We start from the raw sequence: 24,615 nt of genomic DNA on the forward strand, positions 1-24,615 counted from the left end.
CCCGCGGGCTGCTCCTCGGCGTCGCTCGCGTAGTCGGGGCTGTCGTCCTGGCCGACGGCGACGATGTCGGTGACGTGGTTGGTGCTGTCCCGGAGGAGGTACAGGAACTCGTTCTCGCCGTACAGCACGCCGGCGGCCTCGGCAAACATGGTCTTGCTGCACACGAGTATGGCAGTGTGTAGGCCTAGGTTCTGGTTGCGGTACACCAGCTCCTAGCTGGCGTGCACGCGAATAGGCTCCGGCCGGAGGAGAAGCGCACGGTAGACTTGCAGACGCACAGTCTGCGGCAGCGCGAGGAAGCCGTTGGCGGCGAATGTCGGCGGCCCCGGGCCGGGAGGGGTGGCGGCGCGGGTGGGTGTCAGGGGTGCTGCTGGGGACCCGGGCGGGGAGACAGACTGCGCAGCGGTACACTGCGCAAGATGGAGAAGACTGAGCTCGGTTTGCGCAACATCTTCGGGGTTATCCTCTTCAATGGACGGAATAGGCGTGTCGCACGACGGGGTATGGGGGGGCGTAAGCGGTGAGTCGGAGGTGTCGGGGACTGCGCCGTGTTCTTCTGTCGCCGGTTGCTCCGGCGCAGCTCGGGGTCGCTTTGGCGTACGACGAGCGTCCGAGTCTCGCTTGTCACTCCTCTTGCGCTTCCCGCGCGCTCTTTTCTCCGCTTCTTCGCCCGGCGACAGCTTGGGGCGGTACATGTACTTGTCTCGGAACCCCCACTCGGGCTCGTCGTCGTAGGGGTTCGGTAGCGAGGGTCGCGGCGCCACGGCCGGGGCGCGGCTCAGCAGGACATCTGGCGGGGTCTGCTTGTAGTTGCGCAAGTTGCGGCGGACGGCGGGCGGCAGGCGGGCACGCTCAGCCTCGGTCGGCAGCTCAATGTCATGGTTGGGGTAGACAAAGGTGAGGTCGACCTTTTCCTCGACGACGCGCCACTCGGTGCGGTCAAAGTCGGAGGCGCCGGAGCCCTCGCGCAGCTGTCGAAGTAGGTCGTCAAGCTGAGGGTCGTATCCCCGGTGCAGGCCCCCGGGGTGCCGCCTGCGCTCGAGATAGGCCTCATTGAGCAGCGCTGTGAGGGGACGGGTTGTTCTGGAGCGGCCAGCGAGCTGGAACCGGTGGCGTCTGGGCATTGTTGATGCCATGGGGGAGATGAGGGAGCTGGCGGTGAGGAAAGGAATTAATCGGTGTGTTGTTGGAAAAAGGGAGAGAAGCCAGGGAGGGGGGAGGGGGGGGGATGTGCGTGGGTAGGAGGAGGATGTGCGTGTGTAGGAGGAGGATGTGAATTGGGAGTTGAGTGTTGGTGGTGTAAATTAATTTATAGTGAGCAACACTGCGGCGATTTCGAAATGCATTTCTCTCTCTCTTCGCCTTTTGTTCACTCTTTGTTTTCACTTGCATTATGCAAACCGGCGGCCAGCTGGCGGTTTTGACGCAACACCTGGTAGCCGCGGTGAATCCGGCGAGGCCAGCCGGCAGCGCGCCAGAGCCGCGACAGAGGTTTCTATGGATGTAATGGATGTCTATTTTCTACCTAGGCCGAAGTATCGGGTGTTTAACTTATATATATATCTGGTTCCTTGTTTCTTTTTCTTCTTTATCTATTGTTACGCTTGGATCTGCCTGCTCTTCTCGTCCTCTTGCTTCTATTTTTCCTACTTCGCCTTGCTGCTCTTTATCCTTCTAATCCCTTTTGAACCTTCTTCCCTTTTCTCCCTTGTTGCGTTTTTATTGTTCTGATTCGCGTCAGAATACACCCTCCGTAGCCAATCTACTGCATCGCTACCGCCAGAGCGCGGTCTACCAATTGGCGGCCGTTCCAGATTTTGCGCGTGGCGCATCTTTGTAACAGACGTGCGATCTGCAAGATGAAACCAGAAAACCTTGATAGCAGGTCATAATAACACATGGGCCTAAGATATCTGCCGAACCTCCACGGATAATTATTAAATAAAAACGTGGGTTACTATGGCTTAACGCCGATACCGCAACTCACACTATACCTAATACCACAATTTTATAATAGCTATATTTAATTCTAGGAAAATATAAAAATTATATAGATTCCTTCTTTAGCCTTATTATAGCCTTATCAATTATACTCTATATATCCTAATTATTATAGCCCTTATTGCCCTTATTACTTTTATTACCCTTATTGCCCTTATTACCTTTATTGCCCTTATTGCCCTTATTGCCCTTATTACCCTTATTACCCTTATTACCCTTATTACCCTTATTACCCTTTAAAATCATTAATTATAAGGGGTTCCTGGCGGCTTTCTAATAGGCGATTCGGTGCCTGCACGGAAGGCCAGATAGTATTTCCTCGCCCGCCATACAAATTAGTATGGAAAAGCCGGCCTCGGCGTCTAGGCACTACACTAGCCACCCTAACAGTCACTAGCCACCTAAAAATTCGACAATTATCCGTAGAGGTTCGGCAAATATCTTAGGCCTTGACACATGAAATATTACGCGACTGCCGGGGCACGAGTGTGTGCGTGCATGCCATGTGAGATGGGGGAAAAACACGGGCGGGCGTCATACAGTGTCCGTGTTACGGAGTAGGCACGGCGTTGGGCGGGTGTGCTGGACTCGGACAAAAATCGGCATCTTTCCTCAAACCTTGGAGCCTTTTGCTCCTACTACTAATATCTCCGCCGCCCTCCTTCTACGCCAATTCTTTTTAGCACACATTTTTTGGTAACGAGTTGCGGATGAAATCCACACCCAGCGCCGCCCTGTCCAACTCCGGATGGGGCCGGTTCGTGTCTTGCGTGGTGCGAGTCCCCGCCGACACCCGCTCTGCGGAGGCTGTTTTCTTGGGTTTCGTAGATGGGCGGCGGGGTCCTTGAATATGGAATGGTAATGGGAATTATGCAGAGAGGGGGACTGTTTTTGGCTGCGCGCACGTGAGATGGAACAAGTTGTTAGCAATCGAATCGTGGCCGGTCACAAACTCCACGATGCCAGCATGGACAAAGGACGGGCGGTTTCCAGTGTGAGACTGTTGAGTCGCCTATGCTCCGATTTCCGCTGCAGGTAGACCGGCTTCGAGGAACATGACCAGCAAATACAGGCAATGGACGGTCGAGGCCGCGAGGACAGGGACAGGGTGTGTTGACAGAGATCCCCGAGCTCAGACAAAGATGGCACCAGCCAAGACTGTAGCTGATTGCTGCTCGCTAGAAGCAATCAACTCAATTGACGAGGGCGGATCAGAGCCCCGAGCTGAGAGGCGACAGATGGGAATGTATGTATGGCGTCGCAGCTGGCCGATGAGGCGCAATGCTCGGCCGGCCATGATGCAAGCCAGATTCGCCATGTCGACACTAAACGGGCTCTTATCATGCTCGCCCGTACATAGCCAACCAGGAGCAGCAGCCCGGCGACATGTATGCAGGCACTGGTCCGCCAGCGCCCGTGATGGCACATGGCTCCAGATTGCGTGTTGTACAGCACCCGATACGTACCGCGACTTACAAAGTTAACCAAACAGGTGTCTTGTCAGCGCAAAGTAAAACAAGAGACCAAGAGTCGTGTGGATCAGACTTGTCAAAGCTGTTACCCTATAACAACGTAATACGTAACCAAAATCGACGGGGCCAACGGGCGTGTACTCCACTTGCGCCGGGTCTAGCAAGCGGAACCAGGGAGGAAGTTCTCTTTTTTTTTGTTTTTTTTTTTTGTGATTCGAGATCTGGCTGCGTTGCTTTTTCAATCTGGACTAATCCGGTGCAGCGTCTGGGGCAGGTGGGGGAAGTCGTGGACGCGGAGGAGACGGCGGACGGGCGGGCGGACATCGATAGGCATCACAGGTTCGACGAGAACGACTCGGCACGCATCAACAGTTCGCACGTGTAAATAGAATAGAGGTTGCCGTAGTAATACTCGACGAGCTATTATTCTGCAATTGGCTTGTGAGATGGCTTGTGAGAATGCAGGATAGCTTCCTAGACTCTCCGTTTTCCCGGCATCACAAGATCACACAGACCACGCCTCGTCTGGTTCCGTTTGTCGGTGTCTGGTGGTGGAATGTGCAACAAACTCGTCTTACCGCCCCCTGCGGATGAACAGCACGGGGTCAACGATTCCTATCCGGTAGTAAGTTGATCAGGGGGGCGGGTGTCAGGAATTAAAGTGTCGGTAGGAAGCGAATGAGCATTGTTGGCCGGTCACCTGATCGGTACGCAGTCCAGACAGGCAAACGCAAACGTGCCGGTGGTCAAGCCAACGCGCAGGCCTGTACTCTTCTTGTCGTTATAGTTTTCCGGCATGGGAGCGAAGCAGGCACCGGGCGCCGCGCTCCGATGTGCGGCGTGGATGGCTGGTGTTGTTTTCCCCTTGTGACTTGACTGGGTGGTGTGTGTGTCTTGGTTCTCAAATCAACTCAAAGCCATCACTGATTTCTCTATTTTGGTGTTTTCGGCGGGCGCTGACATGTACTGCCTAATCAGGACTAGACTCGGTCCGCGCTGGCCTGGTTAGCCGGGCCGCCAAAGAACAGGCAGAGAAGAAACAACCAAGAAGGAATCAGGTGTGCATTTTTTTCCCTAGCGGCTGAAAGTAAGCTGGGAAGGACGGGCTTTTCTGACGTGTATGAGAAGCGAGGAAAAAGCTCTCTCTACTCGCGCTAGAAGCCATCAAGTCCCGAGTGCAACTCACGACGCCCTGGGATATTATCGAACCGACGGCACAAGGTAAATTCGAATTGAATTGAATTGGATTTGAAACAGGACCTGCTATCTCGCTTGACACTGTTACCAGCAAAAGATGCGAGATGCTGACCGCAATGTACGCTGATAACACTGCGCCGTGACACACACACACACGCACCAACCCGCTCCAATCAACAACACCTGCAGTGATCCGGACCAAACAAAATACGTACTGATAATGGCCATCGTAATACTCAACTCTATTTCCTCACATCCCGTCCTTGTTTCATTCTCCACCCGTATAGCCACTTTAATGGCCACCACCATGACAATCCGGAAGAGTCGGTAGCCACACGCCCCCCCCGGCCGGCTTCCCACGGATCCTCTTCGCCGTATGCCGCCAAGTACCTTTCCCAGAGTGTCACCCTATAAAAAGTACTTTGAATTCCACGTTTCGTAACGGCACACCTCCCGCCCTCGCTACCTATTTTTCTATTTTTCTATTTTTCCTTCCTTGACCTCCTTGACCCGGACCACCAACTCTCTGACTCTCTGACCACCACAACCACAACGGCCGCCTCCCCCAACATTCTGAACTGTGACTACTTATTCTCCATTGCCCCAGTTTCATTCTCCCTCCTCCTCTCCTTCTTTTGTCCATTCCCCTTTTCTGTCTTTTAGCTTCCACCAAGACTATTCTGGTCCTCTAGGCTTGCTTCTCTCCCACCATCGTCAACCGAGTTTCAACACTCATACGCGCCCTCAACGCCCGTATCCCACACATACATTCCTCACTCATACACACATACACACATACACACTCAGCATCACCATGGGATCCCTCGGTGGCGAGAGCACCCTTCCTTGGGTCAAGACGCCCTGCGTCTACAACACGGCCGTTTCCCGCGCCGTTGGCTGGTGAGTCACTTCCCGTCCCTTCACTTACACACACACACAACACACAGAACGCAAACCGCTCACACACCACCGCGCAGCAACATCTACCTCAAGCTCGACAACCTCCAGCCCTCGGGCTCCTTCAAGTCGCGCGGCATCGGCAACCTCATGACCCGCGCCGTCGCGCACCACGCCGGCAACGTGCACTTTTACTGCGCCTCGGGCGGCAACGCCGGGCTCGCGTGCGCGACGTCGGCGCTGGCGCTCGACCGGCCGTGCACCGTCGTCGTGCCCGTCACGACGTCTGAGTTTATGAAGAAGAAGCTCAGCGCGCTCGGCGCGCGCGTGCAGCAGGTGGGCAAGAACCTCTTCGCCGCCGAGCAGTACGTGCGCCAGGAGCTCGTGGCGCGCGACCCGGACGGCGTCTTCGTCCCGCCCTTTGACCACCCGGACATTTGGGACGGCGCCGCCAGCCTGATCCCCGAGCTGCGCGACCAGATGGACGTGCCCATGGACGCCATTGTCTGCTCCGTCGGCGGCGGCGGCCTCTTCAACGGCCTCATGCAGGGCATCGAGACCTTTCCCTGGCCCGCCGGCCCCAAGCCGCACGTCGTCGGCGTCGAGACGGCCGGTGCCGACTCCCTCCACGCCTCCCTCGTCGCCAACGAGCACCTCACACTCCCCGAAATCACCTCCATCGCCGTCTCCCTCGGCTGCTCCCGCGTCTCCGCCCAGACTTGGAAGTGGGCGCACTACCCAAACACGCACAGCTTGGTCGTTTCCGACGCCGACGCCGCCATGGCCTGCGTCCGCTTCGCTGACGACGCACGCCTCCTCGTCGAGGTCTCGTGCGGCGCCGCCCTCGCGGCTGCCTACCGCGGCGACCTCCGTGCCTCCCTCGGCAAGGGCCTCTCGGACGCTGAGTGGGCCGAGAAGAATGTCGTCCTCATCGTCTGCGGCGGCTCCGGTGTCTCCCTGCAGCTCCTCGACCGCTACGTCCAGGAGTACGGCCCTCACTCCGCCATCCAGGTCTAAGGGACCCATGCCAGTTATTCCATCCTTCAAGGGCCCGACCACCCTTTTCCTTGACGACAATGTCGACAAAATAATCTCTTCAGAAGTACGATTTCATCTTCTATTTCTTTGGCTAGTAACGAAAGACCATCTACGACGACCAAGATGCGGAGCCGCGAGGTAATCACGCACCACTCGACGACAAACCCCTAATGCTGAGCTCGACAGCATCGCAAACTCTTCCCCCGGAACTGAATGAACTTTTTAGAGAAAGACTTTGTTGCTTTTCTTATTTCTTGCCTTTTTTTGCATCTTTTTTGTGTGGTCTGCGAGACACAAAAACCACTGGCAGGCGTTTGACTTGTTGTTTCATCTTTTTTCATCTTAGGTATTAATGCGGACAAAGACCGTTAAATGTCGCGGTTTAACCACTACGAGCATTTCTGGGACCAATGTTTTTTATACTCACTCAGCATTTTCATCTGCAGGGGCTGGATCCCTCAGAGAGCTTTTTCTTTTTTTCACGACACGGAGGATTGGAGCACAAGAAAGATACCCCTTTGTTTTACGAATTACGATATAGAGATACCCCCGATAGAGAGAGACGACCTGGTCTGATGGAGGATCAGACCGCAACGAGACTTTCGCGGGCCTGAAACATGGCCTGCATGATTTTTTTCCTTCTGGAACTTTTTCTTCTTCTATTTAGTTAATAAAAGTGACGACCGCGTAGACATGTCCTCTAGAACAGAAAACCGATCTAAATATTCTCTTCCAACGAACGAACGAGAATCTAGGATGGATGTTTTTGTGTCTGTCGATGGCGGCGCAAGTCATCTTAAAATATCGGTCCACGACGTAGAACTAACCTTGTTGTTTGTGTACGTACAGTACGTACATACATACCGTTTGTTATCTAGAGAGCACGGCTGAAGCGGTTAGATAGCAGGATCGATGGTAAGGGAGGGGGGGTGTTATCGGTTGCAGCCGACCGTGCATGGTGGCCAGGCCAAGTTTGACAGGGCTGCATCGGGCGCATATCTTTGATATCTTACAACCTCCTTTTCTAATACAGGCGATAACATTGGGTTATTCTGGGATCAAGGCTGTGCGACCAAGATAAACATGCCTGCCTGCCTTGCTGGTGTCCCAGATTGGTCACTCGGAACCCCCGTCACCGCCACGATGCGTTGACAGGACCAACTTGTGTTCCAGGCCGACAAAGAAAAAAACAACAAGTCTTGATAATTCTCCGAAATGAGTACATAAATACAGAAACACAAGATATGTAGATAACAGGCCAGCGGGAGTTGATACCATACGTACTACGCCTCGCAGCGGCACTCTGACTCAGAACTCTTATCACCGCCGCCGGATAGCTATCCGCCGTTGCCACAGCATGCATCCGAGACCGCGTTCCCGTATTGTTATTTTTATACTTGTTTTGATTATTTTTCCAGAAGAAATAAATAACATCATTCATTCATCATAGTAACAGGGCATGAGACACGACGACCCTCACCGCTCCGATATCCTCGTCGCACCGCCCCTGGCCCCTCCGCGACCTCCGCGCGCGCCTCTCCCTCCTCTCCCGCCCGACGCCGACGCCGCCGCCGGCCTGCGTCCGCGCGCCGCCTTTTGCTCGTCAATATACTCCTGCATGAGCTGCTGCAAGTCCGGGTTCTTGCGCGCCAGCAGCAGCACGTCCTCTGTGGTGACGACGCTGCGGCCGGCGTGGTTGGCAAACGACTCGAGGTCGACGGCGACGTTTTCTGCAATGACCAGCCAGCCACTCGTCAGTACACATACAATCTCTCTTTGAACTGATAGCAATAGAAAAAAAGGAAAAAAAAAAAAGGCTGCGGCCGGCCAGATGCGAGTTGCACCTCTCGCTGTAAAAGTCTGGGGCGGCGCGAATCCGGGGAAAACGTCGAGCGAAGCGAGGAAAAGAAAATTACCGATTTGAGTCCAGACGAGCTCGGTTAAAGCGCCAATGAATTGCGGTGTCGCGTTGCGGTTGCGCCGCAGGCACTCCTCGTCGACGATTTGCCCGACGGCGTACCAGAGCGCTGACTTGAGGCGCTTGGGATAGTCCACAGAGGTTAGCCAGCTCGTTGTAGCTTGTAGTGTGAGCCCTGCGCTGCTCGCGAGGCCCTGTGGTATTTACTTACGTCTCTGTCATCTTCTATTGTATCGGCCATGATATCTGGCTATTTTTTTCCACGGCGTTTATCGTGCACTCGCCGTTTATGATGCGGTTGATGCGAGTTGCAAGCTGCTCGCGACGCGTTTTGACGTGGAGTCGCTTTGAGACGGCAGCTGCTGTTCAATAACCCAGACAAACGCCGATTATAACCAACGGCTAGCACACAACGCGAAAACTTGACACTTTTCGTGCTTGATCGAAAAAGAAAACTAATAATATTCATTTAAATGTGATAGTCCATGCGCACGTTACGTAGCATCTATATACACAAAAAAAAACACTTCAGCCCCTCAGCTCCCGGGCGCGGTGGCGCCGAGCCGGTGGTGGTGGTGGCGGCGGCGTCACGGGCGGCTTCTTCTTATACACGGACAGGCGGTTCGCGCTGCCGCAGTACTCAATATTGTTGCCGCCACACAGCATATTGCACTCGGCCTTGGGCGCAACAGTCGATGCCGCTGCCAGTGTGTTGCCACAGTAGCACTCTCTGCCGTACTCGGTGCCAAAGTACTCGTAGTCCTTGCAAAACGCCGCGCACACCTCGTTCGTCATGTTGTCTGCCGCCGTGGATGCGCCAGATAGCGCACGTGTAACGCTTACCTCGGTCTGGCAGCCGAGAAGTGCAAAGTTGCCCGCGGCCGGGGGCTGCTCTGGGGCGCCGCCGGCAATGCTGGGGTTCATGTACAGCTCGAGGCGGTTGCTGGCACCGCAGTACTCAAACTGGTCACCGGAGCAGACCATGTTGCATTCGGCGATCGGCGCCGCCTTGGAGTCACCGGAAAGGTAGCTGCCACAGTGGCACTCGCTGCCGTACTCGGTGCCAAAGTAGCGGTAAGCCTTGCAGAAGTCGGCGCACTTCTCGTTGGTCATGCTCGGGGATGAAGTGCCGCCACTGTTGAGGGCGCGGTTGGAGGCGCCCTCGGCCCAGCACCCAACCATAGTGTAGGGTGCAATGGTAGGCTTGTGCACGAGCGTACCGGTCGGCGTGGTGATGCTGGCCGTGGTCGAGAACAGCTCGAGGCGGTTGCCAGCGCCGCAGAACTCGGCCCGGTTGCCGCCACATACCATGTTGCACTGGTCGAGAGGCGCGGCAACGGAGCCGGCGCCGAGAGAGTTGCCGCAATAGCCTGAAGCACGTTAGTTGGGACGGGAGGGGTAGTGCGAGAGGATAATTTACATTCGCGGCCGTATTCCGTGCCCCAGTAGTTGTAGTTCTTGCAGAAATCCAGGCACTTTTCCAGGGTCATGGCATCATCAGCTACAAAGGCGCCAGATAAAGCTCGGACACTGCCTTCTGCCCAACAAGACAGCATAGTGTAACCACCGAGTGCGGTCTTGTGAGTGGGAGACGGGACCGGCGTAGACGTAGGCGTAGGCGTGGGAGTCGGGGTGGGAGTCGGGGTGGGAGTTGGAGTCGGAGTTGGCGACTGAGACGCGGCCAAACCGGCCAGCGCCAGTGCGGCTAGAACCACGAACTTTGTCATTGTGCAAGATGCGCAAGTCGGGTATGCCAGATCGAGAACTGATGCTTATAAGAAACAGGTGTTGCAATGACCTAGCAATGGACAATTCGCTGGGACTGCTCTGGCAGAGGATCCAGAAGAAAGCGAGAGAAAGCCAAGTCTTTATATAGACGGGCAAAAGCTGCGAGAAGAAGAGCTGCAAAGCGAATAGGGAAGGTGACAGCTGGTGTGCATGCAAATCAATCACAAAGCGCGGCGAGACGTAGCCAGCTGCTCGTGGCCGGTGCTGCAGTACAAAAGAAGCCCATATGTACGACTTCTTGCCGGATTGGCATTCAGGTGCCTCCATACGAGAGGGAGGGCACGGATGCAAAGCTCTGTCGTCTGATGCATACCGGAGGGATGATGGTTGGGGGCGACCAGGGTCTCGCCCGGGAACTGATGCCAAGGCCCAATCCGGAGTCGGGCCGCGTGAGAACGGGCGGGCTGAGCTTACGAATATGAGCCAGCCAAGATGATGGAGGAAATGAAGTGCATGACGGCTGAAGGGGAGATGGTATTGATGTGTCGTTGCTTGGCTGACAATGTAACGGAGTTGGCTGAGAGGACGGACGTTGCAGTGGGCCTCTGGTCTTTCTGAGCAAACCCTCAGGCAACTGCCGTATTCGTACATTAAAAGGGTTCGACGAGTAATTGGGAGTCCCAAGAAAAATGGAAGAAAGATATCACGTCAATCTTTAGGCATTGCAGCATCTCTCTTGTCACACCTTGATATATTAAGTGCAGACTTGCCGTTAGCTGCAAGCATCGGCTGGTCGGTCGCCCACGACCTAGAAGCTTCGCCACCTCCTCCACCCGTTTGCTACATCTGCATCAACCCACGCTTGTCATCGCCTTTTGTTGCCAATTCCATTCCGCACTACTCTTCAGCTGAAGAAACAATAAATTGAAATCTTTCAAAACTCACTCAATTCCGCGCCGACTCATCCGACCCCTGCAGCGGACCAGGCTTCCATCTGCATCGATAGGGACCTAGATTGCAATAGCTGCAATAGCCCAGATCCATCCTGCCACGCCGCTGCAAGCCGACCTACCGAGCTGATGCGCTGTAACCTCACAGTGTCGACGCATTGGGTAGTGAGAACGCCGATATTGGGTTGCGGCAAATTCATTCACGTCTCGGCGCTGCAGTCAACTCACCGGACCTCATGCTCTGCCTCGCATTGTCTACTAAACGGGCAGCTCACTTACTTCATGCAACATTAGCCAGCATGCAGGTCTCAATATTGCTATCAATGGCTTCCAAACGTTCGTCTTCTCCCAAGAGAATTGGTTTTGCCTCGACCGCCGGCAATGAATGTCTTCTTCATCAACTCAACCTATCCTGGCGGCTTGGCCGCTTGGCTTTCGACCTGCACGACCGAGTACACAGCCCCAGAACTGCTGACAGGCTGCAAGTAACCTGGGTAGTGTAACGGAAAAGCTGTGTCTCCCAAGACATATGTTGATTTATTGCATTTATCAATGTTGGGGCTGACTTGACACTAATGCCGCCTTGTCGCCACCAAAGCTCATCGTGTGCCTACCCACATCGACAGTGTGACGAGCTCGTCTTTGCACAAATCGCACAAATCGCCATCGATTGACGCCCGCCCTCCCGGCGCGACGCAGTGCTAAAAATACTTGTGAGACAAGCATGACGCCCCCAAGCCTAAGGTTCCCCCTATTGCCAATTGTCGGAGCCGGCCAGGCACTGAAAAAGCGTCGTAAGTAGTCCAATAACATTCCACTTCCTGATCCAAGACGGGGACGACCTTTAGCCAGATGCGCACGCGATTACATATGAGCGCGTGGAATTCCATTTTCCACCTGGAATCAGGCTGATGCGGGAGCACCGTATGGGAAGACTGGACAACGTCACCTATGAGTAGGTGACGTTGGTGCGCACATACACTCGTGGATGGTTCTAACTTGAGAAAACAAAACAGGATCGAAAACGACACCGAACGGACGGACAATATCACCAGCTTGAATGTAATATGGTTCACGACTTGCAGCGCCTTGTGGAACCATTTCATTCAGTGCACCTTGTTACTAATCTCACAGTCTTTCACCGCCCACAGATGCGGCTCAGTAACTAAGACTCGTTTGTGGGTGACAGAAAACCCGTATTAGCAGAAACTTTGGCACGAGCGAGCCGAGACCATAAAAGAAGAAATATGTCAAATGAAACTGTGAAGTAAGTAGGGAGGAGAATCACTGATTGAGATGCGGAAGAAAATATGCCACAGCAGGCGGCTTGTTGGGTCTGACTTGATTGGACCATCCATCCTAGACTCACAGCCTGATTCAACGTACTCTGCCTCTTGTTATTAGGCTACCAGCATGTGTACAGTGCGACAGGGTCAGAGACACGACCTGTCCCTCCTAGTAATGTTCCCATGCACTTCCCGCACAATTGGCCTCATCTGCAGTCTCTTTCACGTCTCGACTGTTTTCATGTGCAGCCATTCGAAGTAAGCGCAGAGTAGCCGCAAGAGTTGCCGACGGCCGAAGCGGCAGCTGATCAAGTCTCACTGTCTGTTGACGACTTGGTCACTGGCACCATCTACCCGGATCGACACCTCACAGCGTCCATACGATGTGGTCGCGCTGGGCTGGGCTGAGCTCTGTGCTCGTCGCAGTGCGACCTATTGCAGCATCCTACGTGCCCAAAGGCCCCAACGATATCGAACCAACATATGCAGCCGTTGCTTCAAATCATTTGCTCGGTGTTTCCCCGAGAGTCACAGACTCTCCTATTCCAGACCCACGTGGTCTGGTCGGTCGCGCCGATGCCTTGGATAGAAGTCCAAATACCTGTGGATTTTATTCGGATGGTGCATTGCGCCCCTCATGAAACCCCTCAAGAACGAGACTAAAACTATACAGGATATCCCTTACTATGCTATACATCCACTGCTACGTGCGTTTATGGATCTCGGTTTGCCGCCTGCTGCTCGCAGGGCACCACTTGCAGCTCCATGTTCACAGGTTGCTACCCTTACTCGGATTATATTAAAGGAAGCTGCAGCTCGGACAATCGAAAGACCGAACCCCAGATGGCATGTTGGTAAGTCCTGACACAGCTGGACACCATAACCTAGCACAATGTTCACATTCCCACCAGTTTCCAAGAAATAGTGCCCAATTGTGTGCTTCACACTCTGTTGATATCTTCGACGTCACTTGGACTTTGGGGCTGTGCGGCGGCCTTGACTGGTCAAACGATTTATGCGACGAATCCCTTGTTGCCAACAACCTCCGAAAGTGCACCCTCCGAGACAACGGCTTCTTTGGCAGCTACGTCAACCCCTACACTAGGAAATAGCACAAGCAACGACACTGGCGAGAGGAAGAGTAGTACCGGAACCATTGTCGGCGGAGTTGTCGGAGGCGTCGGTGGTATTGCCATCTTTGGAGCGGCCATTTTCCTCTTCATGCGTAACCGCAAGAAGAGATTTGGCGATAAAAGTCCCAGTGCACTTGCTGCTGCCCAACCCATGCTTCACCAGGACCAGCAGAGTCCATCTCCTGGCCAAGGCTCACCATTCAGTTACAACCCGCAGAGTTCACCATTCCGATACCATTCGCAGAGAGAGTCGCCCGCATACGACCCGTACACGGCGTATCAGCACTACCACGACAAATCTCGGCCATACCCGCAGCCTCCACAGAGTCCATACAATCCATACTTTTCAGGCCAGAGCTGGGGCCAATCTTCTCCCGGGCTGACCTCCTCTCTCGGCGCTCTAAGTTCGACGAGCGCTGGCATTCCAGGCTCAGGTACAATGAAATACCATCACATTGGACAGAATAGCCAAGCACTCGAACTTCCGCAGTCAAACGCTATTCCCATTGGAAAATCCAAGAACCCAGCAGAGTTGGGCTAAACCTACGACTTTAAGAACAAGGAGAACAGTGAGATTTTCTACTTTTTTTCCATGTGACATGGCACATAATTATCTTCCAAAGACACAGTTCCTTATGTAGTAAACAGCGACATAACGATACCCTTGACGGCATATACTCGATCGACCTGGCCAAGCTGTATTGAAGTATGGCTCATGAGTTCGTTCGAGGAGGCGGGGCGGGGTTTCACGACCATCATCCGCCGATTGAGAAGAGTGATCGATAACGATCTTCTCTCCAGGCTAGTCGACAGGCGGACGTGAAAATGTTCATTCAAGGCGGTACAGTCAGTCCTTCGAGAAGCAACACCCTTCATTCGGCTGTATGGATAAGCTAGGGTAAGTAACGGGTTACTCGTTTAGCCCGCACTCCGAAGTGTCGGAAAATGTGAAGAAATAACTAGGATCAGTTGCTAAGGATTGTCAGTCCGAGCACATGCAAAACGCCCCTCAAGCGTCAATTGTGGTGCCCGGCGCCGTGAAAAGCGGGGCGGTCGTTACCCCGGAAAGCCGTTGACGATGAAGTCGGCGACCTCCTATAACCGAACAAATCACGAGCTCGAAAATGCAGTACATGGTGGTACGACGCATGGGCTCTGGGGACAAATTACTATATTAGAGTAAAGTTTCCACTTCCCCGGGTTTTCTATTCTTCTCCCCCACTTGCACCGATGCTCTACGCCACCTAACCCAGGAGTCTTGCCCAACCTTGCTTCCTCTACCTTAGCCATGACTATCGATGCTACCGTGCGCGCCCGCGCATCGACTACGCCAGCTGCGCAAACAAAATACAAGAGACCACACATCTACGACACCATCGAGGAGCCGACGCTACTCCGCGAGATCCTCGTTGATGACATCTTCGTGCTGGGAGCCCAGTATGCCATCCTCTGCCAGTGGGCGCATCCGGGCCTGGCCATCGGTAGCTACAAGCGCTCCAACTTCAAGACGCGCGTAGTGAACCGGCTGCAGACGACGCTGCGCTTCCTCAACGCGGCCGTTTACGGCACCACCGAGGACAAGGAGACCATCTTCTCCGTCATCCACAAGTACCACGCCCCCGTGCACGGCGAGGGCTACGACGCCAACGATCCGGAGCTGCACAAGTGGACGGCCGCGACGCTCTTCGTGTCCATGATCGTCATCCACGAGCTCATCTTTGGCAAGCTGCCCCGCGAAAAGGAGGAGGCGCTGCTCCGGCAGGCGGCCGTGTATGGTACCAGCCTGCGCATGCCGCCCGAGATGTGGCCTGACAGCCTCGACGCCTTCTGGGCGTACTGGGACCACAACATTGCCACGCTCGAAATCACGCCCGAGGCTCGCAGCCTCTGCCACGACCTCATGCACCCGGAGAACCTGCCGTTTGCGCTCGCCGCCCTCTCGCCGCTCGCGCGCCTCGTCACGGCCAACGTGCTGCCGCCGCGCCTGGCCATGGAGTACGACATGGAACCGACGGCCGCGAGCAGGGCCCTGTTTGGCACCTTCACGTACGCCATGGCGACGGTGTATCCGCTGCTGCCGTTGAGTATGCGCCAGACCAAACACCAGCAGCACATGGAGGACTTGAAGCGTGCGGTCAAGCGGATCAAAGAAACGGGACATTGGGCTGGTACACCAGCTGCATAGTCCAAACACTTTACGATGCACAGGCGAAATGACTTACATATGCTCCCTGTTGTGATTTTTTTATGGCCGTCTATGCAAGACTTCGAGATGTCGATATATAATACATTTGCATTTCACGTACATGGCGCTGCGATTATTAGGTATCCCATCGGCAACCTGGAGCCCATCCTTCTCAATGGCGGCTCGGTAGTACGACGTCCCATCCATGACAGAAAAAATCCTGCGGCTTGCTATCCTCGCCGAGCTTGCCGCCGTCCATGACGAGCATGCGTTCCATCGACGCCAGGGTGCTTGCCTGGTGCGCAATCGTCATCATGGTGCTGGAGGTAGAGCCTGCCAAGCCCGCTGCAAGGCGTCGTCCGAGCCAACGTCGAGATTCGCCAATGCTGTGCCAGATTCGTCAGTATAATTGCCAATGAAGAATAGAACCAACAAATGTAAGTATGGTAGAAACGCTCAAGATTGGAAATGAGGGAATCCAAGCTTTCGTCAACGCGGAGAATGGGGGGCTGCTCTAGAAGCACGCGGGGCAGATGAGGTGCTGCTGACCGCAGACAGTAGCGAGCCGGACGGCGGCGACGAGCGCGTCGACGCGAGGGGTAGGCTGCTGGGTATCTGGGGGAAATAGGTTCAGGATGAGAGGCACCTCGAGGGACGCGGTGAAACTAGCAAGTCTGCACGCTGGTGAGCGACACGGGGTTAGGTAGGAAGGATCTGTTTGGGACCTCGACGTTTTCGCTCGCCCGGTGAAGAGTCGCCCGTGTCAGTCCCGCTTTACTCGTGGCTTGCGGTCTGTTATAGTCAATCAATAAGACACATTTTCACAAGGAGGAGAGTGTTTCCGTCGGGGCGCTCTTGCATGTCAAAACATTCACCACGTCCTGGCTGTGATGTTGGAGTGGAAAGTCGAGGCCAGTCGACGAGGAACCATCCCCCCTTAGTACGAAACAGGAAGCGCCCGAATGACTACGTTTTAGATCATGGATATTATCGGTTTAATACAACTACCTCACGAGAAGTTTACTCGCTCCAGAAAGCTTGTCTTGACTTTGTGCATGGTACTGGAAGGCCAACTTATCGCAGCTCCTCTCTGGTGGTGTCGGCCCTGTTAGGACGACTCTGACACTGCAATGAAGTCAAGAGAATAGCGATTTATTAAGCAAAAGTTTAGTGTCCTTCCTATCTTTTCGGATCGTAAATATTCGAGAACCTCAACTGCGGCACCATAATATCTTGTTCGGCCCGCGTCTCACAGCACTTCCCAACAGTTCTCGATAGACCTTGCGGCGAGCGTCGATGACTCTGCTCTCAATCGTGCGGGTCTGGTTTGCTCGACACCCAAACCAAGGCCTTGGACCACACCGCACAGCTATATGGATCGTAATCTTCTCCGGGTTTTTGGATGGCCTGCGACGTGATGAGGGGTCGCATGACGACTCCGATGGGGCGGCCGTTGACTTGGTCTCCGAGCTGAGCCAGCGTCGTTGTCTCGCATTCTGTCCAAGGGTCGCTCTTTCGATACGGGCAATTTTGAAATCCAACCATTGTTCGGCTCCGGATCTCGGTTGGCGACTTCCAAAGCTTGATAGCAATGTCAGAAAACTTGGCGAACAAGTCGGCAAGGTCCCGGCGTGACTCCTCATCCGGATCCTTGAGGAGAACCCGAGCCTCTTGCTCAAACTCTCTGGCAAGGCGCGTAGCGTCTGCCAGCAGGAAGGGTGCCACAGTCTCTAAAATCTTGACCAGCTTGGTTCTCCATTCGATTGCCTCTCCGATCCACTGTGACGGAGGACAATAATGTTAGCACAATGCACTGTTGGAGGGCAACCATATACGTACCATCGTATAGGTACTGTTCGACTTCTGGAAAAGCAATTTCCGTGGGTTCGAGAAAGTATGGACTGTCCAAAAATACTTCAACGAGCTTCTCAGACAGGGCAGCCTGGAGGAGAACAAAGGAGCTCCTTCCATCTGGCAAAGTAAAGTCAAACTTCAAGTGCGGCGGCAAGGCCTCGTACGCATCACTCCTATTGAGACCCCTGAAGTTGAGCGGGAGTGCTGATGCTTGGTCCACGTCGATTTTGTCGACGCACATTTCGGCGCACCAGGAGAGAAAATCGCCCTGGAAGAAAGTGTTGAGGAGATTGGCGACAGTGTCGTCCGGCATGTCTCTCGACACGTCTTCGGCCATCATGGACACGGCTCTGGAGTTCACTTGATTCGGCTTTTCTCGGTCCTCAAAAGCTTGTAACTTTAGCAGTTTGACCTTTTCCTTTTGTTTCTCCAGCTCTGTTTGCTTCGATCGAAGCTCATAGCGCAAGTGATTCATCTTAGTGAGCAAACGTTCACGCTCCCTCTGATGCTGCAATTCTGCATCGGCACCGCTCTGGTCCTCTTGCCTCAACTCCTGTTCCAGTTTGGAACTTCGTTCTTTTTCTCGGATCAGTTTTTGCTGTACCCTGTCTGTATGTCCATCTCGATCTGTCGTGGCCCTGCTTGCAGCTCTGTTCACTTCCAGGCCGCGCGAAGATGCGGATTGATGGCTGACTCGAGAGGAGAGTCTATCACCGTAAGAATAACCATTCTTGGTGTCTTCCGTTTTAATTGGCTTTGCTCTGTGTTCAATGCCACTCCGATGGACTTGGTTGCTTCGCTCGTACGATTGAGCCTGTTGAGAGAACAAATTGTGACTCGATTCGGGGGTCACTCTCGTGCTGTCTTGTTCAAGATTGCTTCTAGAAGCCTTGAACACTCATTGTCAATTTCCAAAATCTGAGCCGAAAATCAGAAACCCAGAGGAAACTACATACCTCATCGTATCGTCTTTTCCTGGTGCCCGGCGTCTCGCCAGGCTTATTAAAGCCTTCATCACTTCGAGGGAGAGACATTGTTGTTGTGTGGAATGAAAAAGAAGAACGGCACCTCTCAGATCATGAGTTGTGTTCTGACGAGATGTTGTTGACGAGATGTTGTTGACGAGATGTTGTTGACGAGATGTTGTTGACGGGATGTTGACGGCAGGCTTTTGACGAGCGCAAACTACCTAGGTAGAGTGAATTATGATCAGAGCAAACGGAGCAAACGGAGCAAACGGAGCCAACGGAGCCAACGGAGCACGCCACCTGTGAATCTGCTGGCTTCAATGGCTTTCATCTCTCCCACGCACCCTGCCAGCTGTCTTTCTTCTCTCACAGCTTTGCAGTTTTGCTTTCTTCTTTTTGCAAATAATAACAATTCTCGTTTAGTTTTCTCTCTTTTTCATCACCCTATCTTCCCTTAGACCAAATATCTAGGTGCTGTATTATATAGCACGGAGCACTACCTCGAAGCACTAAGCTGCATCGCATTTAAGCGAGAATAATGACTTGGAGACTGATGCTTGGGGCAAGCCTAGTATGAAGACTGGCGCTCTGACCAAGCTGCTTCTCGATAAATCAGCGTAATTCCGAGTTTAACAACCCGGACATTTACGACGAAAGAAAGGAGGAACTGATGTACATTCCGGAGGGCAAGTCGGTCCAAGATGTCATCTTGGCCTATCTCAAGCAAATGTACATAACGTTTAAGCTAAATTATTTTGCTAAATGCAGAGACTTTTGCCTCCCTAAAATAACCTGCCATCCTAGAAAAATAGCCATCCGACGTCAGTACAAGCTCTGCCATTAGACTCGTTAGAATCTGTTCGTTAAGAAGCAAGGCGGCAGCCTGCGTGGTGCTAGTATCAATATGTCCACGTCGCATATCAGATCTCTCCTCGCCAGCTCCCAATGCGAAGCAGGTCGACCTCCTCAGTGAAGACTGCGTAATACATGGATTCAAATAGCCTAGTCCTCCAAATCGTACGGGTCTTTCTCAGAAGACACCCATACCAGGGCTTTGGACCAAACAACCGGGGTACTTTGTTCACCGGGCTCTGGGATGGGATCCGACAGGATGCATGGCCGGATAACCACACCAATCGGGCGCCCGCTCACCTGTTCGCCAAGCGCCGACGCCACGGCAGGCTCGCATTCCCAATAAAGATTCCCTTTAACGAATGGACAATCGTCCATGTGTTCCATACCGACGACTCGGATCGATGTGGGTGTCTGCCACAGCTTCAATGCAATTTGCGAAAAGTGAGCAAATAAGCTTGCCAAGTCCTCCCTGGCAGATGAATCCGGGGTTTCGATTAAAAACCCAAACGTGTTCAAGAATAAGTTGACATGAACTTCAATTTGCTCAGGGTCCAACGGAAACGTTCTCTCCAAGCTTCGGACGGTATTGACTCTCCAATTCGTCGCTTCCTTGAGAGATTCTGGGAAAAGTTAGACAATGTCTGCGTGGATAGGAAGAAAGAACCAGCAAAACAAACAAACATACTTTGAGCGAGGGCGCTTTCAATCTCCTGTAAAACAGGGACATCGCCGAGAAGAAAATACGGATTCGTCAGAAAAGTGTTGACCAGTGTTTTTGCCAAGGCTGCTTGGAGAAGAACTAGAGAACTACTTCCATCCGGAGCGTCGTAGTTAAACAACAAGTAGGCGGGACCAGTCAAGTAAAGCAAGTCTTGGTTGACCAGGTTATAGTAATAAAGGACTTGCTTGTAGGCGTTGTTCCATTCAATTTCTGGAGCACACATGTCGGCGCACCAAGAGAAAAAGTCGCCTTGGAAGAAAGAGTTGATCTTGCTTTTGATCACGTCGTCAGGCATGTCGCGCGACACGTCTTCTGCCCAGGCGGACATGGCACCAGAGTACGCCTTGCTGAGCTGCGCCTCATTTTCAGCAACTCTTGCTTCCAGTTTCTTGATAATCTTTGTTGAAGTCTTATTGTTTTGCTTGTAGTTTGCGATTTTATCTTGTAAAGACTCTACTTCCCCGGCATGAAGTCTTTCTTGGCAGGCGATGTACTGTTCCGCGCCGGCTACTTGTCGTTGGTATGCATTGCATTCGAGTTGCAGTTCTTCAATGCTCTTTAACACTTGTTTGATCTCGTCTCCATTTCCGCGGAGGATATCTTGAGGAACGCCGACTTCTGGCCTTGGGCCTTCAGCTGGCTGAGCTGACGCTCCCAGCGGCCAGCCGGAGAGCAAAGCCATGAATCGAGCTGCGACTGTGTTTGGAGCTCCTTCATCTTCAATTTCTGGCTCTTGATTGCTGTCTGCTTCAATTCGGTCGTCATGGCTCGGATCTTCTGCGGAGGACATTGTCAAATCTGTGTCGGAAGATGTGGAGGAATCTGCGCTTGGCCTTGCATTTCGGCTGAAGGTATTTCTCGCTATTGAATTCTCTCCGAAATAGGCTACCAAGTAGGAAAAAAACCACATTCACTGCAGTTTTCTCTGCAAAACTTTCTTACCTGAAAGGGAGGTGCAAACGGGCTCCTCCGATTGTCGGCCGCCCACCCCAACCAAACTCTAGAGAGACGTACGTTTTCTCAAAATGAAATGGCTTGCGCCCCTTCTCTCCTCGCTTCTCTTTTTTCACTCGTCTGTTCTTTTCCTACTCAACATACAAACTACACGATCTACATCCTTGCTCTTCCTCTTGTCTTAGAGCATCACCGAGAACTGCCATGGCTTCAGCAGCTTCCCGAATCAAGCTGATTGTCGGCCTTGATTATGGCACGACGTATTCCGGTAAATAATCCCAGAATTTGCACATTTACCACGCTTCTGACGGAGAAGCAGGAATTAGCTTTGCTCTCTCCAACGCTGCTGACTTCAAGGACATTATCCCTTGGACCAAGTACCCTGGTGCCTTTTCCCACAGTGCTGAGCACAGCGTGAAGGCCCCTACACGAATTGCCTTTCCTGAAGAGAACCCCGAGCTTCGAAGCAATGTTTGGGGATATCAGGTCGAGCCTGGCATGAAATCCTGCTCCCTGACGAAGTTACTCTTGGACCAGTCCGCTCTCTTGTCAGACTTTGACTGCGACGTGTATGATGTCAGCACCAACGACATGATGCGCCTCCCACCGGGAAAATCCGCGAAGTATGTCGCCACAGAGTATCTTCGACAAATGTTCAACATGTTCGAAAAATCCAAGAAAGAGCTTTTCGGTTCGATGAATCTCGATGAGCTCCCAGTGGATCTTTGGCTTACGGTTCCTGCGTCTTGGAGCGAAACTGCAAAGCTCTTGACCAAGGCGGCGGCCATGGAAGCCGGATTTGGAAAGCGGGACATTGATCAAGTCATGCTAATCTCGGAACCTGAGGCGGCAGCTCAATATGCCCTGAAATCCAGTTTCAATCGTTTGGACTCTTTTGTTCAGGTGCGTTTGTCTGGTCAGGGATTCTTGTGGTAGGCTCTAACAGTCTCTGTAGCAAGACACCGGTGTAATGGTTTGTGACTGTGGTGGCGGTACTGTGGTAAGCTCTGCGCGAATGAAAAATAAATTCTAGAATCCATCAGTGCTAATTTCGAAGGACATCACGACCTACGAAGTCGAAGAGGTGCAACCTCTGCTGAAGCTTCGAGAAATTGCCGTTGGTATCGGTAAGGAATTCCTGAGCTTGTTCACCTCAAAATCTCAACACTCAACGGTCTTGTCTAACAAATATGGATAGCCGGAAAATGTGGCGCAACATTCATTGACAGAAACTTCTTGAAGCTCATGGCTGAGCGATTCGGCGAAGCCTTTACCAGCCTGGATCCTGAACAGATTGGCCCTGGAAGCACATTCATGGATCAATTTGAACAGAAAAAGAAAGATTTCAGTCACAGCAACGTCAGCCACAGAGCGCATCGAATATCGCTTTACATGCCGGCTTTGAAGCGCTCTCCCAGGACAGAAAAGTTTTACGAAAAGCGCTCCTCCTCCGTCCTCCTTACTCACCAAGATTTGAAAGATATCTTCGCTCCCGTCGTGAAGAAGATACTGGTTCTGATTGAAGATCAAGTATGCCGAACCAAGGATAAAGGAGAGACGCCCATCACAACCATCGTTCTCGTCGGCGGATTCGCCTCATCGCCCTACCTAAGAGAGTCGATTCAGGACTGGAGCGAGGAACATAGGATTCGCCTTTCTACGCCTATTTCTGGAGCGTAAGTCATAATTTCGAAGTCTACTTCAAATCTTGGCTGAAGTAACACGTTATTTAGGTGGTCTGCGATTGTTTGCGGCGCCGTGCTCAGAGGGCTAGAAGGGTCTATCGTTCGCGAGAGAAAGTGTCGGAGACACTACGGGATCGAAATCGGGAGGCCGTACAAGAATCAACCCTACGATAAAAGCAAGCGCTCTACCTACATTGACAAGTTTGATGGTACGCAACATTTGACCGGATTCATGGACTGGCAGTTCAGCAAGGTGCGTTCATTGCCGGACATAGAGATGACGGGCGATATTTTACTTACCGGTGTAAAACAGGGCGAAAAAGTTCACAAAGACACAGAGATTAACTTCGACTGTTTCTGGACTCTCTCAGGATACCCCCCATTTGATAAATCCTTGACGTTGTACTCATGCAACTTGGATACTGCCCCGGACAACATTGAGTCTGATCGTGAGTATTTTCAAATTTCATTCATTACCACTTGATCTTATTATTTATTAATTTAATCCAGGTGCTGAGATTGTGGGCAGCGTAATGTTTGAGCTGACTGAAGCAGACCTTGCGGATGCCGATTGGATCACGAAGAATGGCGTAACACATTACAGAGCCAATATGGTGATCAATGTCAAGCTCAACGATGATGCCGGCCACTTGGTTTATCGAGTCCTGCTCGATGGTGAGGAGATTGGGCGCGCCAACGTCGAACTGGATGATTAGACTATCCGGTGTCTTAGTGCCTAAGAGCAGGGCTTGGGCCTGACAAAGAATTCGTACGAGAAAAATTCCTTGATGCTGCTTTGCTTTTACTTTCGGATATTTTCGGATACTTTCATGAGACACAAGAGACAGGTTGCACATGATGCACAGGATGCATTTTGCTTAGCATAGATACAGCGGCAATAAACTCATTTGATCAAAGGAAAGCCCGTGCGAGGATTCAAAATTGAACTTGCCATTTCGGAAAAATAACCATCCGACGTCAGTGCAAGCTCTGCCATTGGACTCGTCAAAATCTGCTCGTTGAGAAGCAAGGCGGCAGCCTGCGTGCGCACCTCCGGCACTGGACTCCAGAGACTGGCAATCTTGAGGCCTGGGAGCATCATGAATGGTCGGAGTTTGCTGCTCGTGCTGCTCGGCGGCGAGTTGCTCGGCGTGCTGAATCTGTTTGCTTGCAAAATAACCCAGGAGTCTTCCTCCGCCGTGTCGGGCAAGCCAGCATCTGCCACAGACGCGAGCTGAGCGATGATGAGCCGCCCTGCGTGGAACAAAGACATGAGCGCTGCTTCAGGTAGGCCAAGCGTTGAAACCACGGTGGCATCAGATCCCATCGCACCCGGCTTCTCTAACAGCATCAGCTCATCTCCACGAGAACTGCCATCCCATGAAGCTGGCCGCAGGAACCGCATGTAGCGTTCGTTCCAGCTGGACAGCTGCTCTGCCGCATCCTCCACCAAGGGTCTGCTCTCCACGAACGGATCATCCCCCGCACTGTCTCGGCCCATGTCGACACGCTGCTGCACGAAAAAGAGGCATTCCTGCACCGCAAACAGCGCATCCACCAGCTCGTCAAACAGCGTCTTGCCATGCCCCCGAAACGGCACCTCGCGCCACTCCCGCCCCGCAAACGCGTGCAGCGTGTTGTCCTGCATCGACGCGAGGAACACCTGGAAGCGAAGGTGGCTCAGCACCGCCAGCAAGAAGCCGCCGTCGCGACACGCCTCCGGGCCGGCGGCCTCGACCAGCGCCGCCGCGCCCCTTTGACCGTGGCGCACCC

The 24,615-nt window shown here is 53.0% G+C and overlaps 10 protein-coding genes across 10 annotated transcripts in view; 4 read left to right on the top strand and 6 right to left on the bottom strand.

Moving 5' to 3' along the window:
- Positions 1 to 1,393: 1,393 nt before the first annotated feature.
- CCM_01395 (uncharacterized protein) lies at positions 1,394 to 2,398 on the top strand (the record flags this gene model as incomplete). Its single annotated transcript, XM_006666551.1, has 3 exons — positions 1,394 to 1,491; positions 1,758 to 1,845; positions 2,282 to 2,398. 3 exons carry the CDS (start codon positions 1,394 to 1,396, stop codon positions 2,396 to 2,398), a joined length of 303 nt encoding a protein of 100 aa, XP_006666614.1.
- Positions 2,399 to 5,484: 3,086 nt separating this feature from the next.
- On the top strand, positions 5,485 to 6,584 carry CCM_01396 (serine family amino acid catabolism-related protein; the record flags this gene model as incomplete). The annotated part of the gene is made up of 2 exons (XM_006666552.1): positions 5,485 to 5,570; positions 5,648 to 6,584. 2 exons carry the CDS (start codon positions 5,485 to 5,487, stop codon positions 6,582 to 6,584), a joined length of 1,023 nt encoding a protein of 340 aa, XP_006666615.1.
- Positions 6,585 to 8,081: 1,497 nt separating this feature from the next.
- On the bottom strand, positions 8,082 to 8,764 carry CCM_01397 (apoptosis-inducing TAF9-like domain 1 family protein, putative; the record flags this gene model as incomplete). Its single annotated transcript, XM_006666553.1, is given in 3 exon segments — positions 8,082 to 8,386; positions 8,522 to 8,717; positions 8,735 to 8,764. 3 exon segments carry the CDS (start codon positions 8,762 to 8,764, stop codon positions 8,082 to 8,084), a joined length of 531 nt encoding a protein of 176 aa, XP_006666616.1.
- Positions 8,765 to 9,051: 287 nt separating this feature from the next.
- On the bottom strand, positions 9,052 to 10,902 carry CCM_01398 (Carbohydrate-binding WSC; the record flags this gene model as incomplete). Its single annotated transcript, XM_006666554.1, has 5 exons — positions 9,052 to 9,893; positions 9,944 to 10,060; positions 10,122 to 10,572; positions 10,625 to 10,807; positions 10,876 to 10,902. 5 exons carry the CDS (start codon positions 10,900 to 10,902, stop codon positions 9,052 to 9,054), a joined length of 1,620 nt encoding a protein of 539 aa, XP_006666617.1.
- A 706-nt stretch (positions 10,903 to 11,608) lies between these two features.
- CCM_01399 (uncharacterized protein) lies at positions 11,609 to 12,307 on the bottom strand (the record flags this gene model as incomplete). The annotated part of the gene is made up of 4 exons (XM_006666555.1): positions 11,609 to 11,691; positions 11,768 to 11,982; positions 12,062 to 12,150; positions 12,182 to 12,307. 4 exons carry the CDS (start codon positions 12,305 to 12,307, stop codon positions 11,609 to 11,611), a joined length of 513 nt encoding a protein of 170 aa, XP_006666618.1.
- A 2,601-nt stretch (positions 12,308 to 14,908) lies between these two features.
- On the top strand, positions 14,909 to 15,805 carry CCM_01400 (uncharacterized protein; the record flags this gene model as incomplete). The annotated part of the gene is made up of 1 exon (XM_006666556.1): positions 14,909 to 15,805. One exon carries the CDS (start codon positions 14,909 to 14,911, stop codon positions 15,803 to 15,805), a length of 897 nt encoding a protein of 298 aa, XP_006666619.1.
- Positions 15,806 to 17,113: 1,308 nt separating this feature from the next.
- Positions 17,114 to 18,693, bottom strand: CCM_01401 (uncharacterized protein; the record flags this gene model as incomplete). Its single annotated transcript, XM_006666557.1, has 3 exons — positions 17,114 to 17,574; positions 17,645 to 18,548; positions 18,616 to 18,693. 3 exons carry the CDS (start codon positions 18,691 to 18,693, stop codon positions 17,114 to 17,116), a joined length of 1,443 nt encoding a protein of 480 aa, XP_006666620.1.
- Positions 18,694 to 19,272: 579 nt separating this feature from the next.
- On the bottom strand, positions 19,273 to 20,993 carry CCM_01402 (uncharacterized protein; the record flags this gene model as incomplete). Its single annotated transcript, XM_006666558.1, has 3 exons — positions 19,273 to 19,341; positions 19,675 to 20,102; positions 20,168 to 20,993. 3 exons carry the CDS (start codon positions 20,991 to 20,993, stop codon positions 19,273 to 19,275), a joined length of 1,323 nt encoding a protein of 440 aa, XP_006666621.1.
- A 368-nt stretch (positions 20,994 to 21,361) lies between these two features.
- Positions 21,362 to 23,558, top strand: CCM_01403 (Hsp70 family protein; the record flags this gene model as incomplete). Its single annotated transcript, XM_006666559.1, has 7 exons — positions 21,362 to 21,425; positions 21,477 to 22,060; positions 22,113 to 22,157; positions 22,215 to 22,284; positions 22,356 to 22,833; positions 22,891 to 23,291; positions 23,353 to 23,558. 7 exons carry the CDS (start codon positions 21,362 to 21,364, stop codon positions 23,556 to 23,558), a joined length of 1,848 nt encoding a protein of 615 aa, XP_006666622.1.
- Positions 23,559 to 23,746: 188 nt separating this feature from the next.
- CCM_01404 (Fungal transcriptional regulatory protein) overlaps positions 23,747 to 24,615 on the bottom strand; it is a gene marked incomplete at both ends in the record, with an annotated part of 1,485 nt that continues 616 nt past the window's right edge. Inside the window, one exon of the mRNA XM_006666560.1 lies at positions 23,747 to 24,596. Within this exon, the coding sequence (XP_006666623.1) occupies positions 23,747 to 24,596 (850 nt within the window). The remainder of the gene's footprint in view (positions 24,597 to 24,615) is intronic.

The sequence above is a fragment of the Cordyceps militaris genome, assembly GCF_000225605.1.
Source record: "Cordyceps militaris CM01 unplaced genomic scaffold CCM_S00001, whole genome shotgun sequence".
NCBI lineage: Eukaryota > Fungi > Ascomycota > Sordariomycetes > Hypocreales > Cordycipitaceae > Cordyceps > Cordyceps militaris.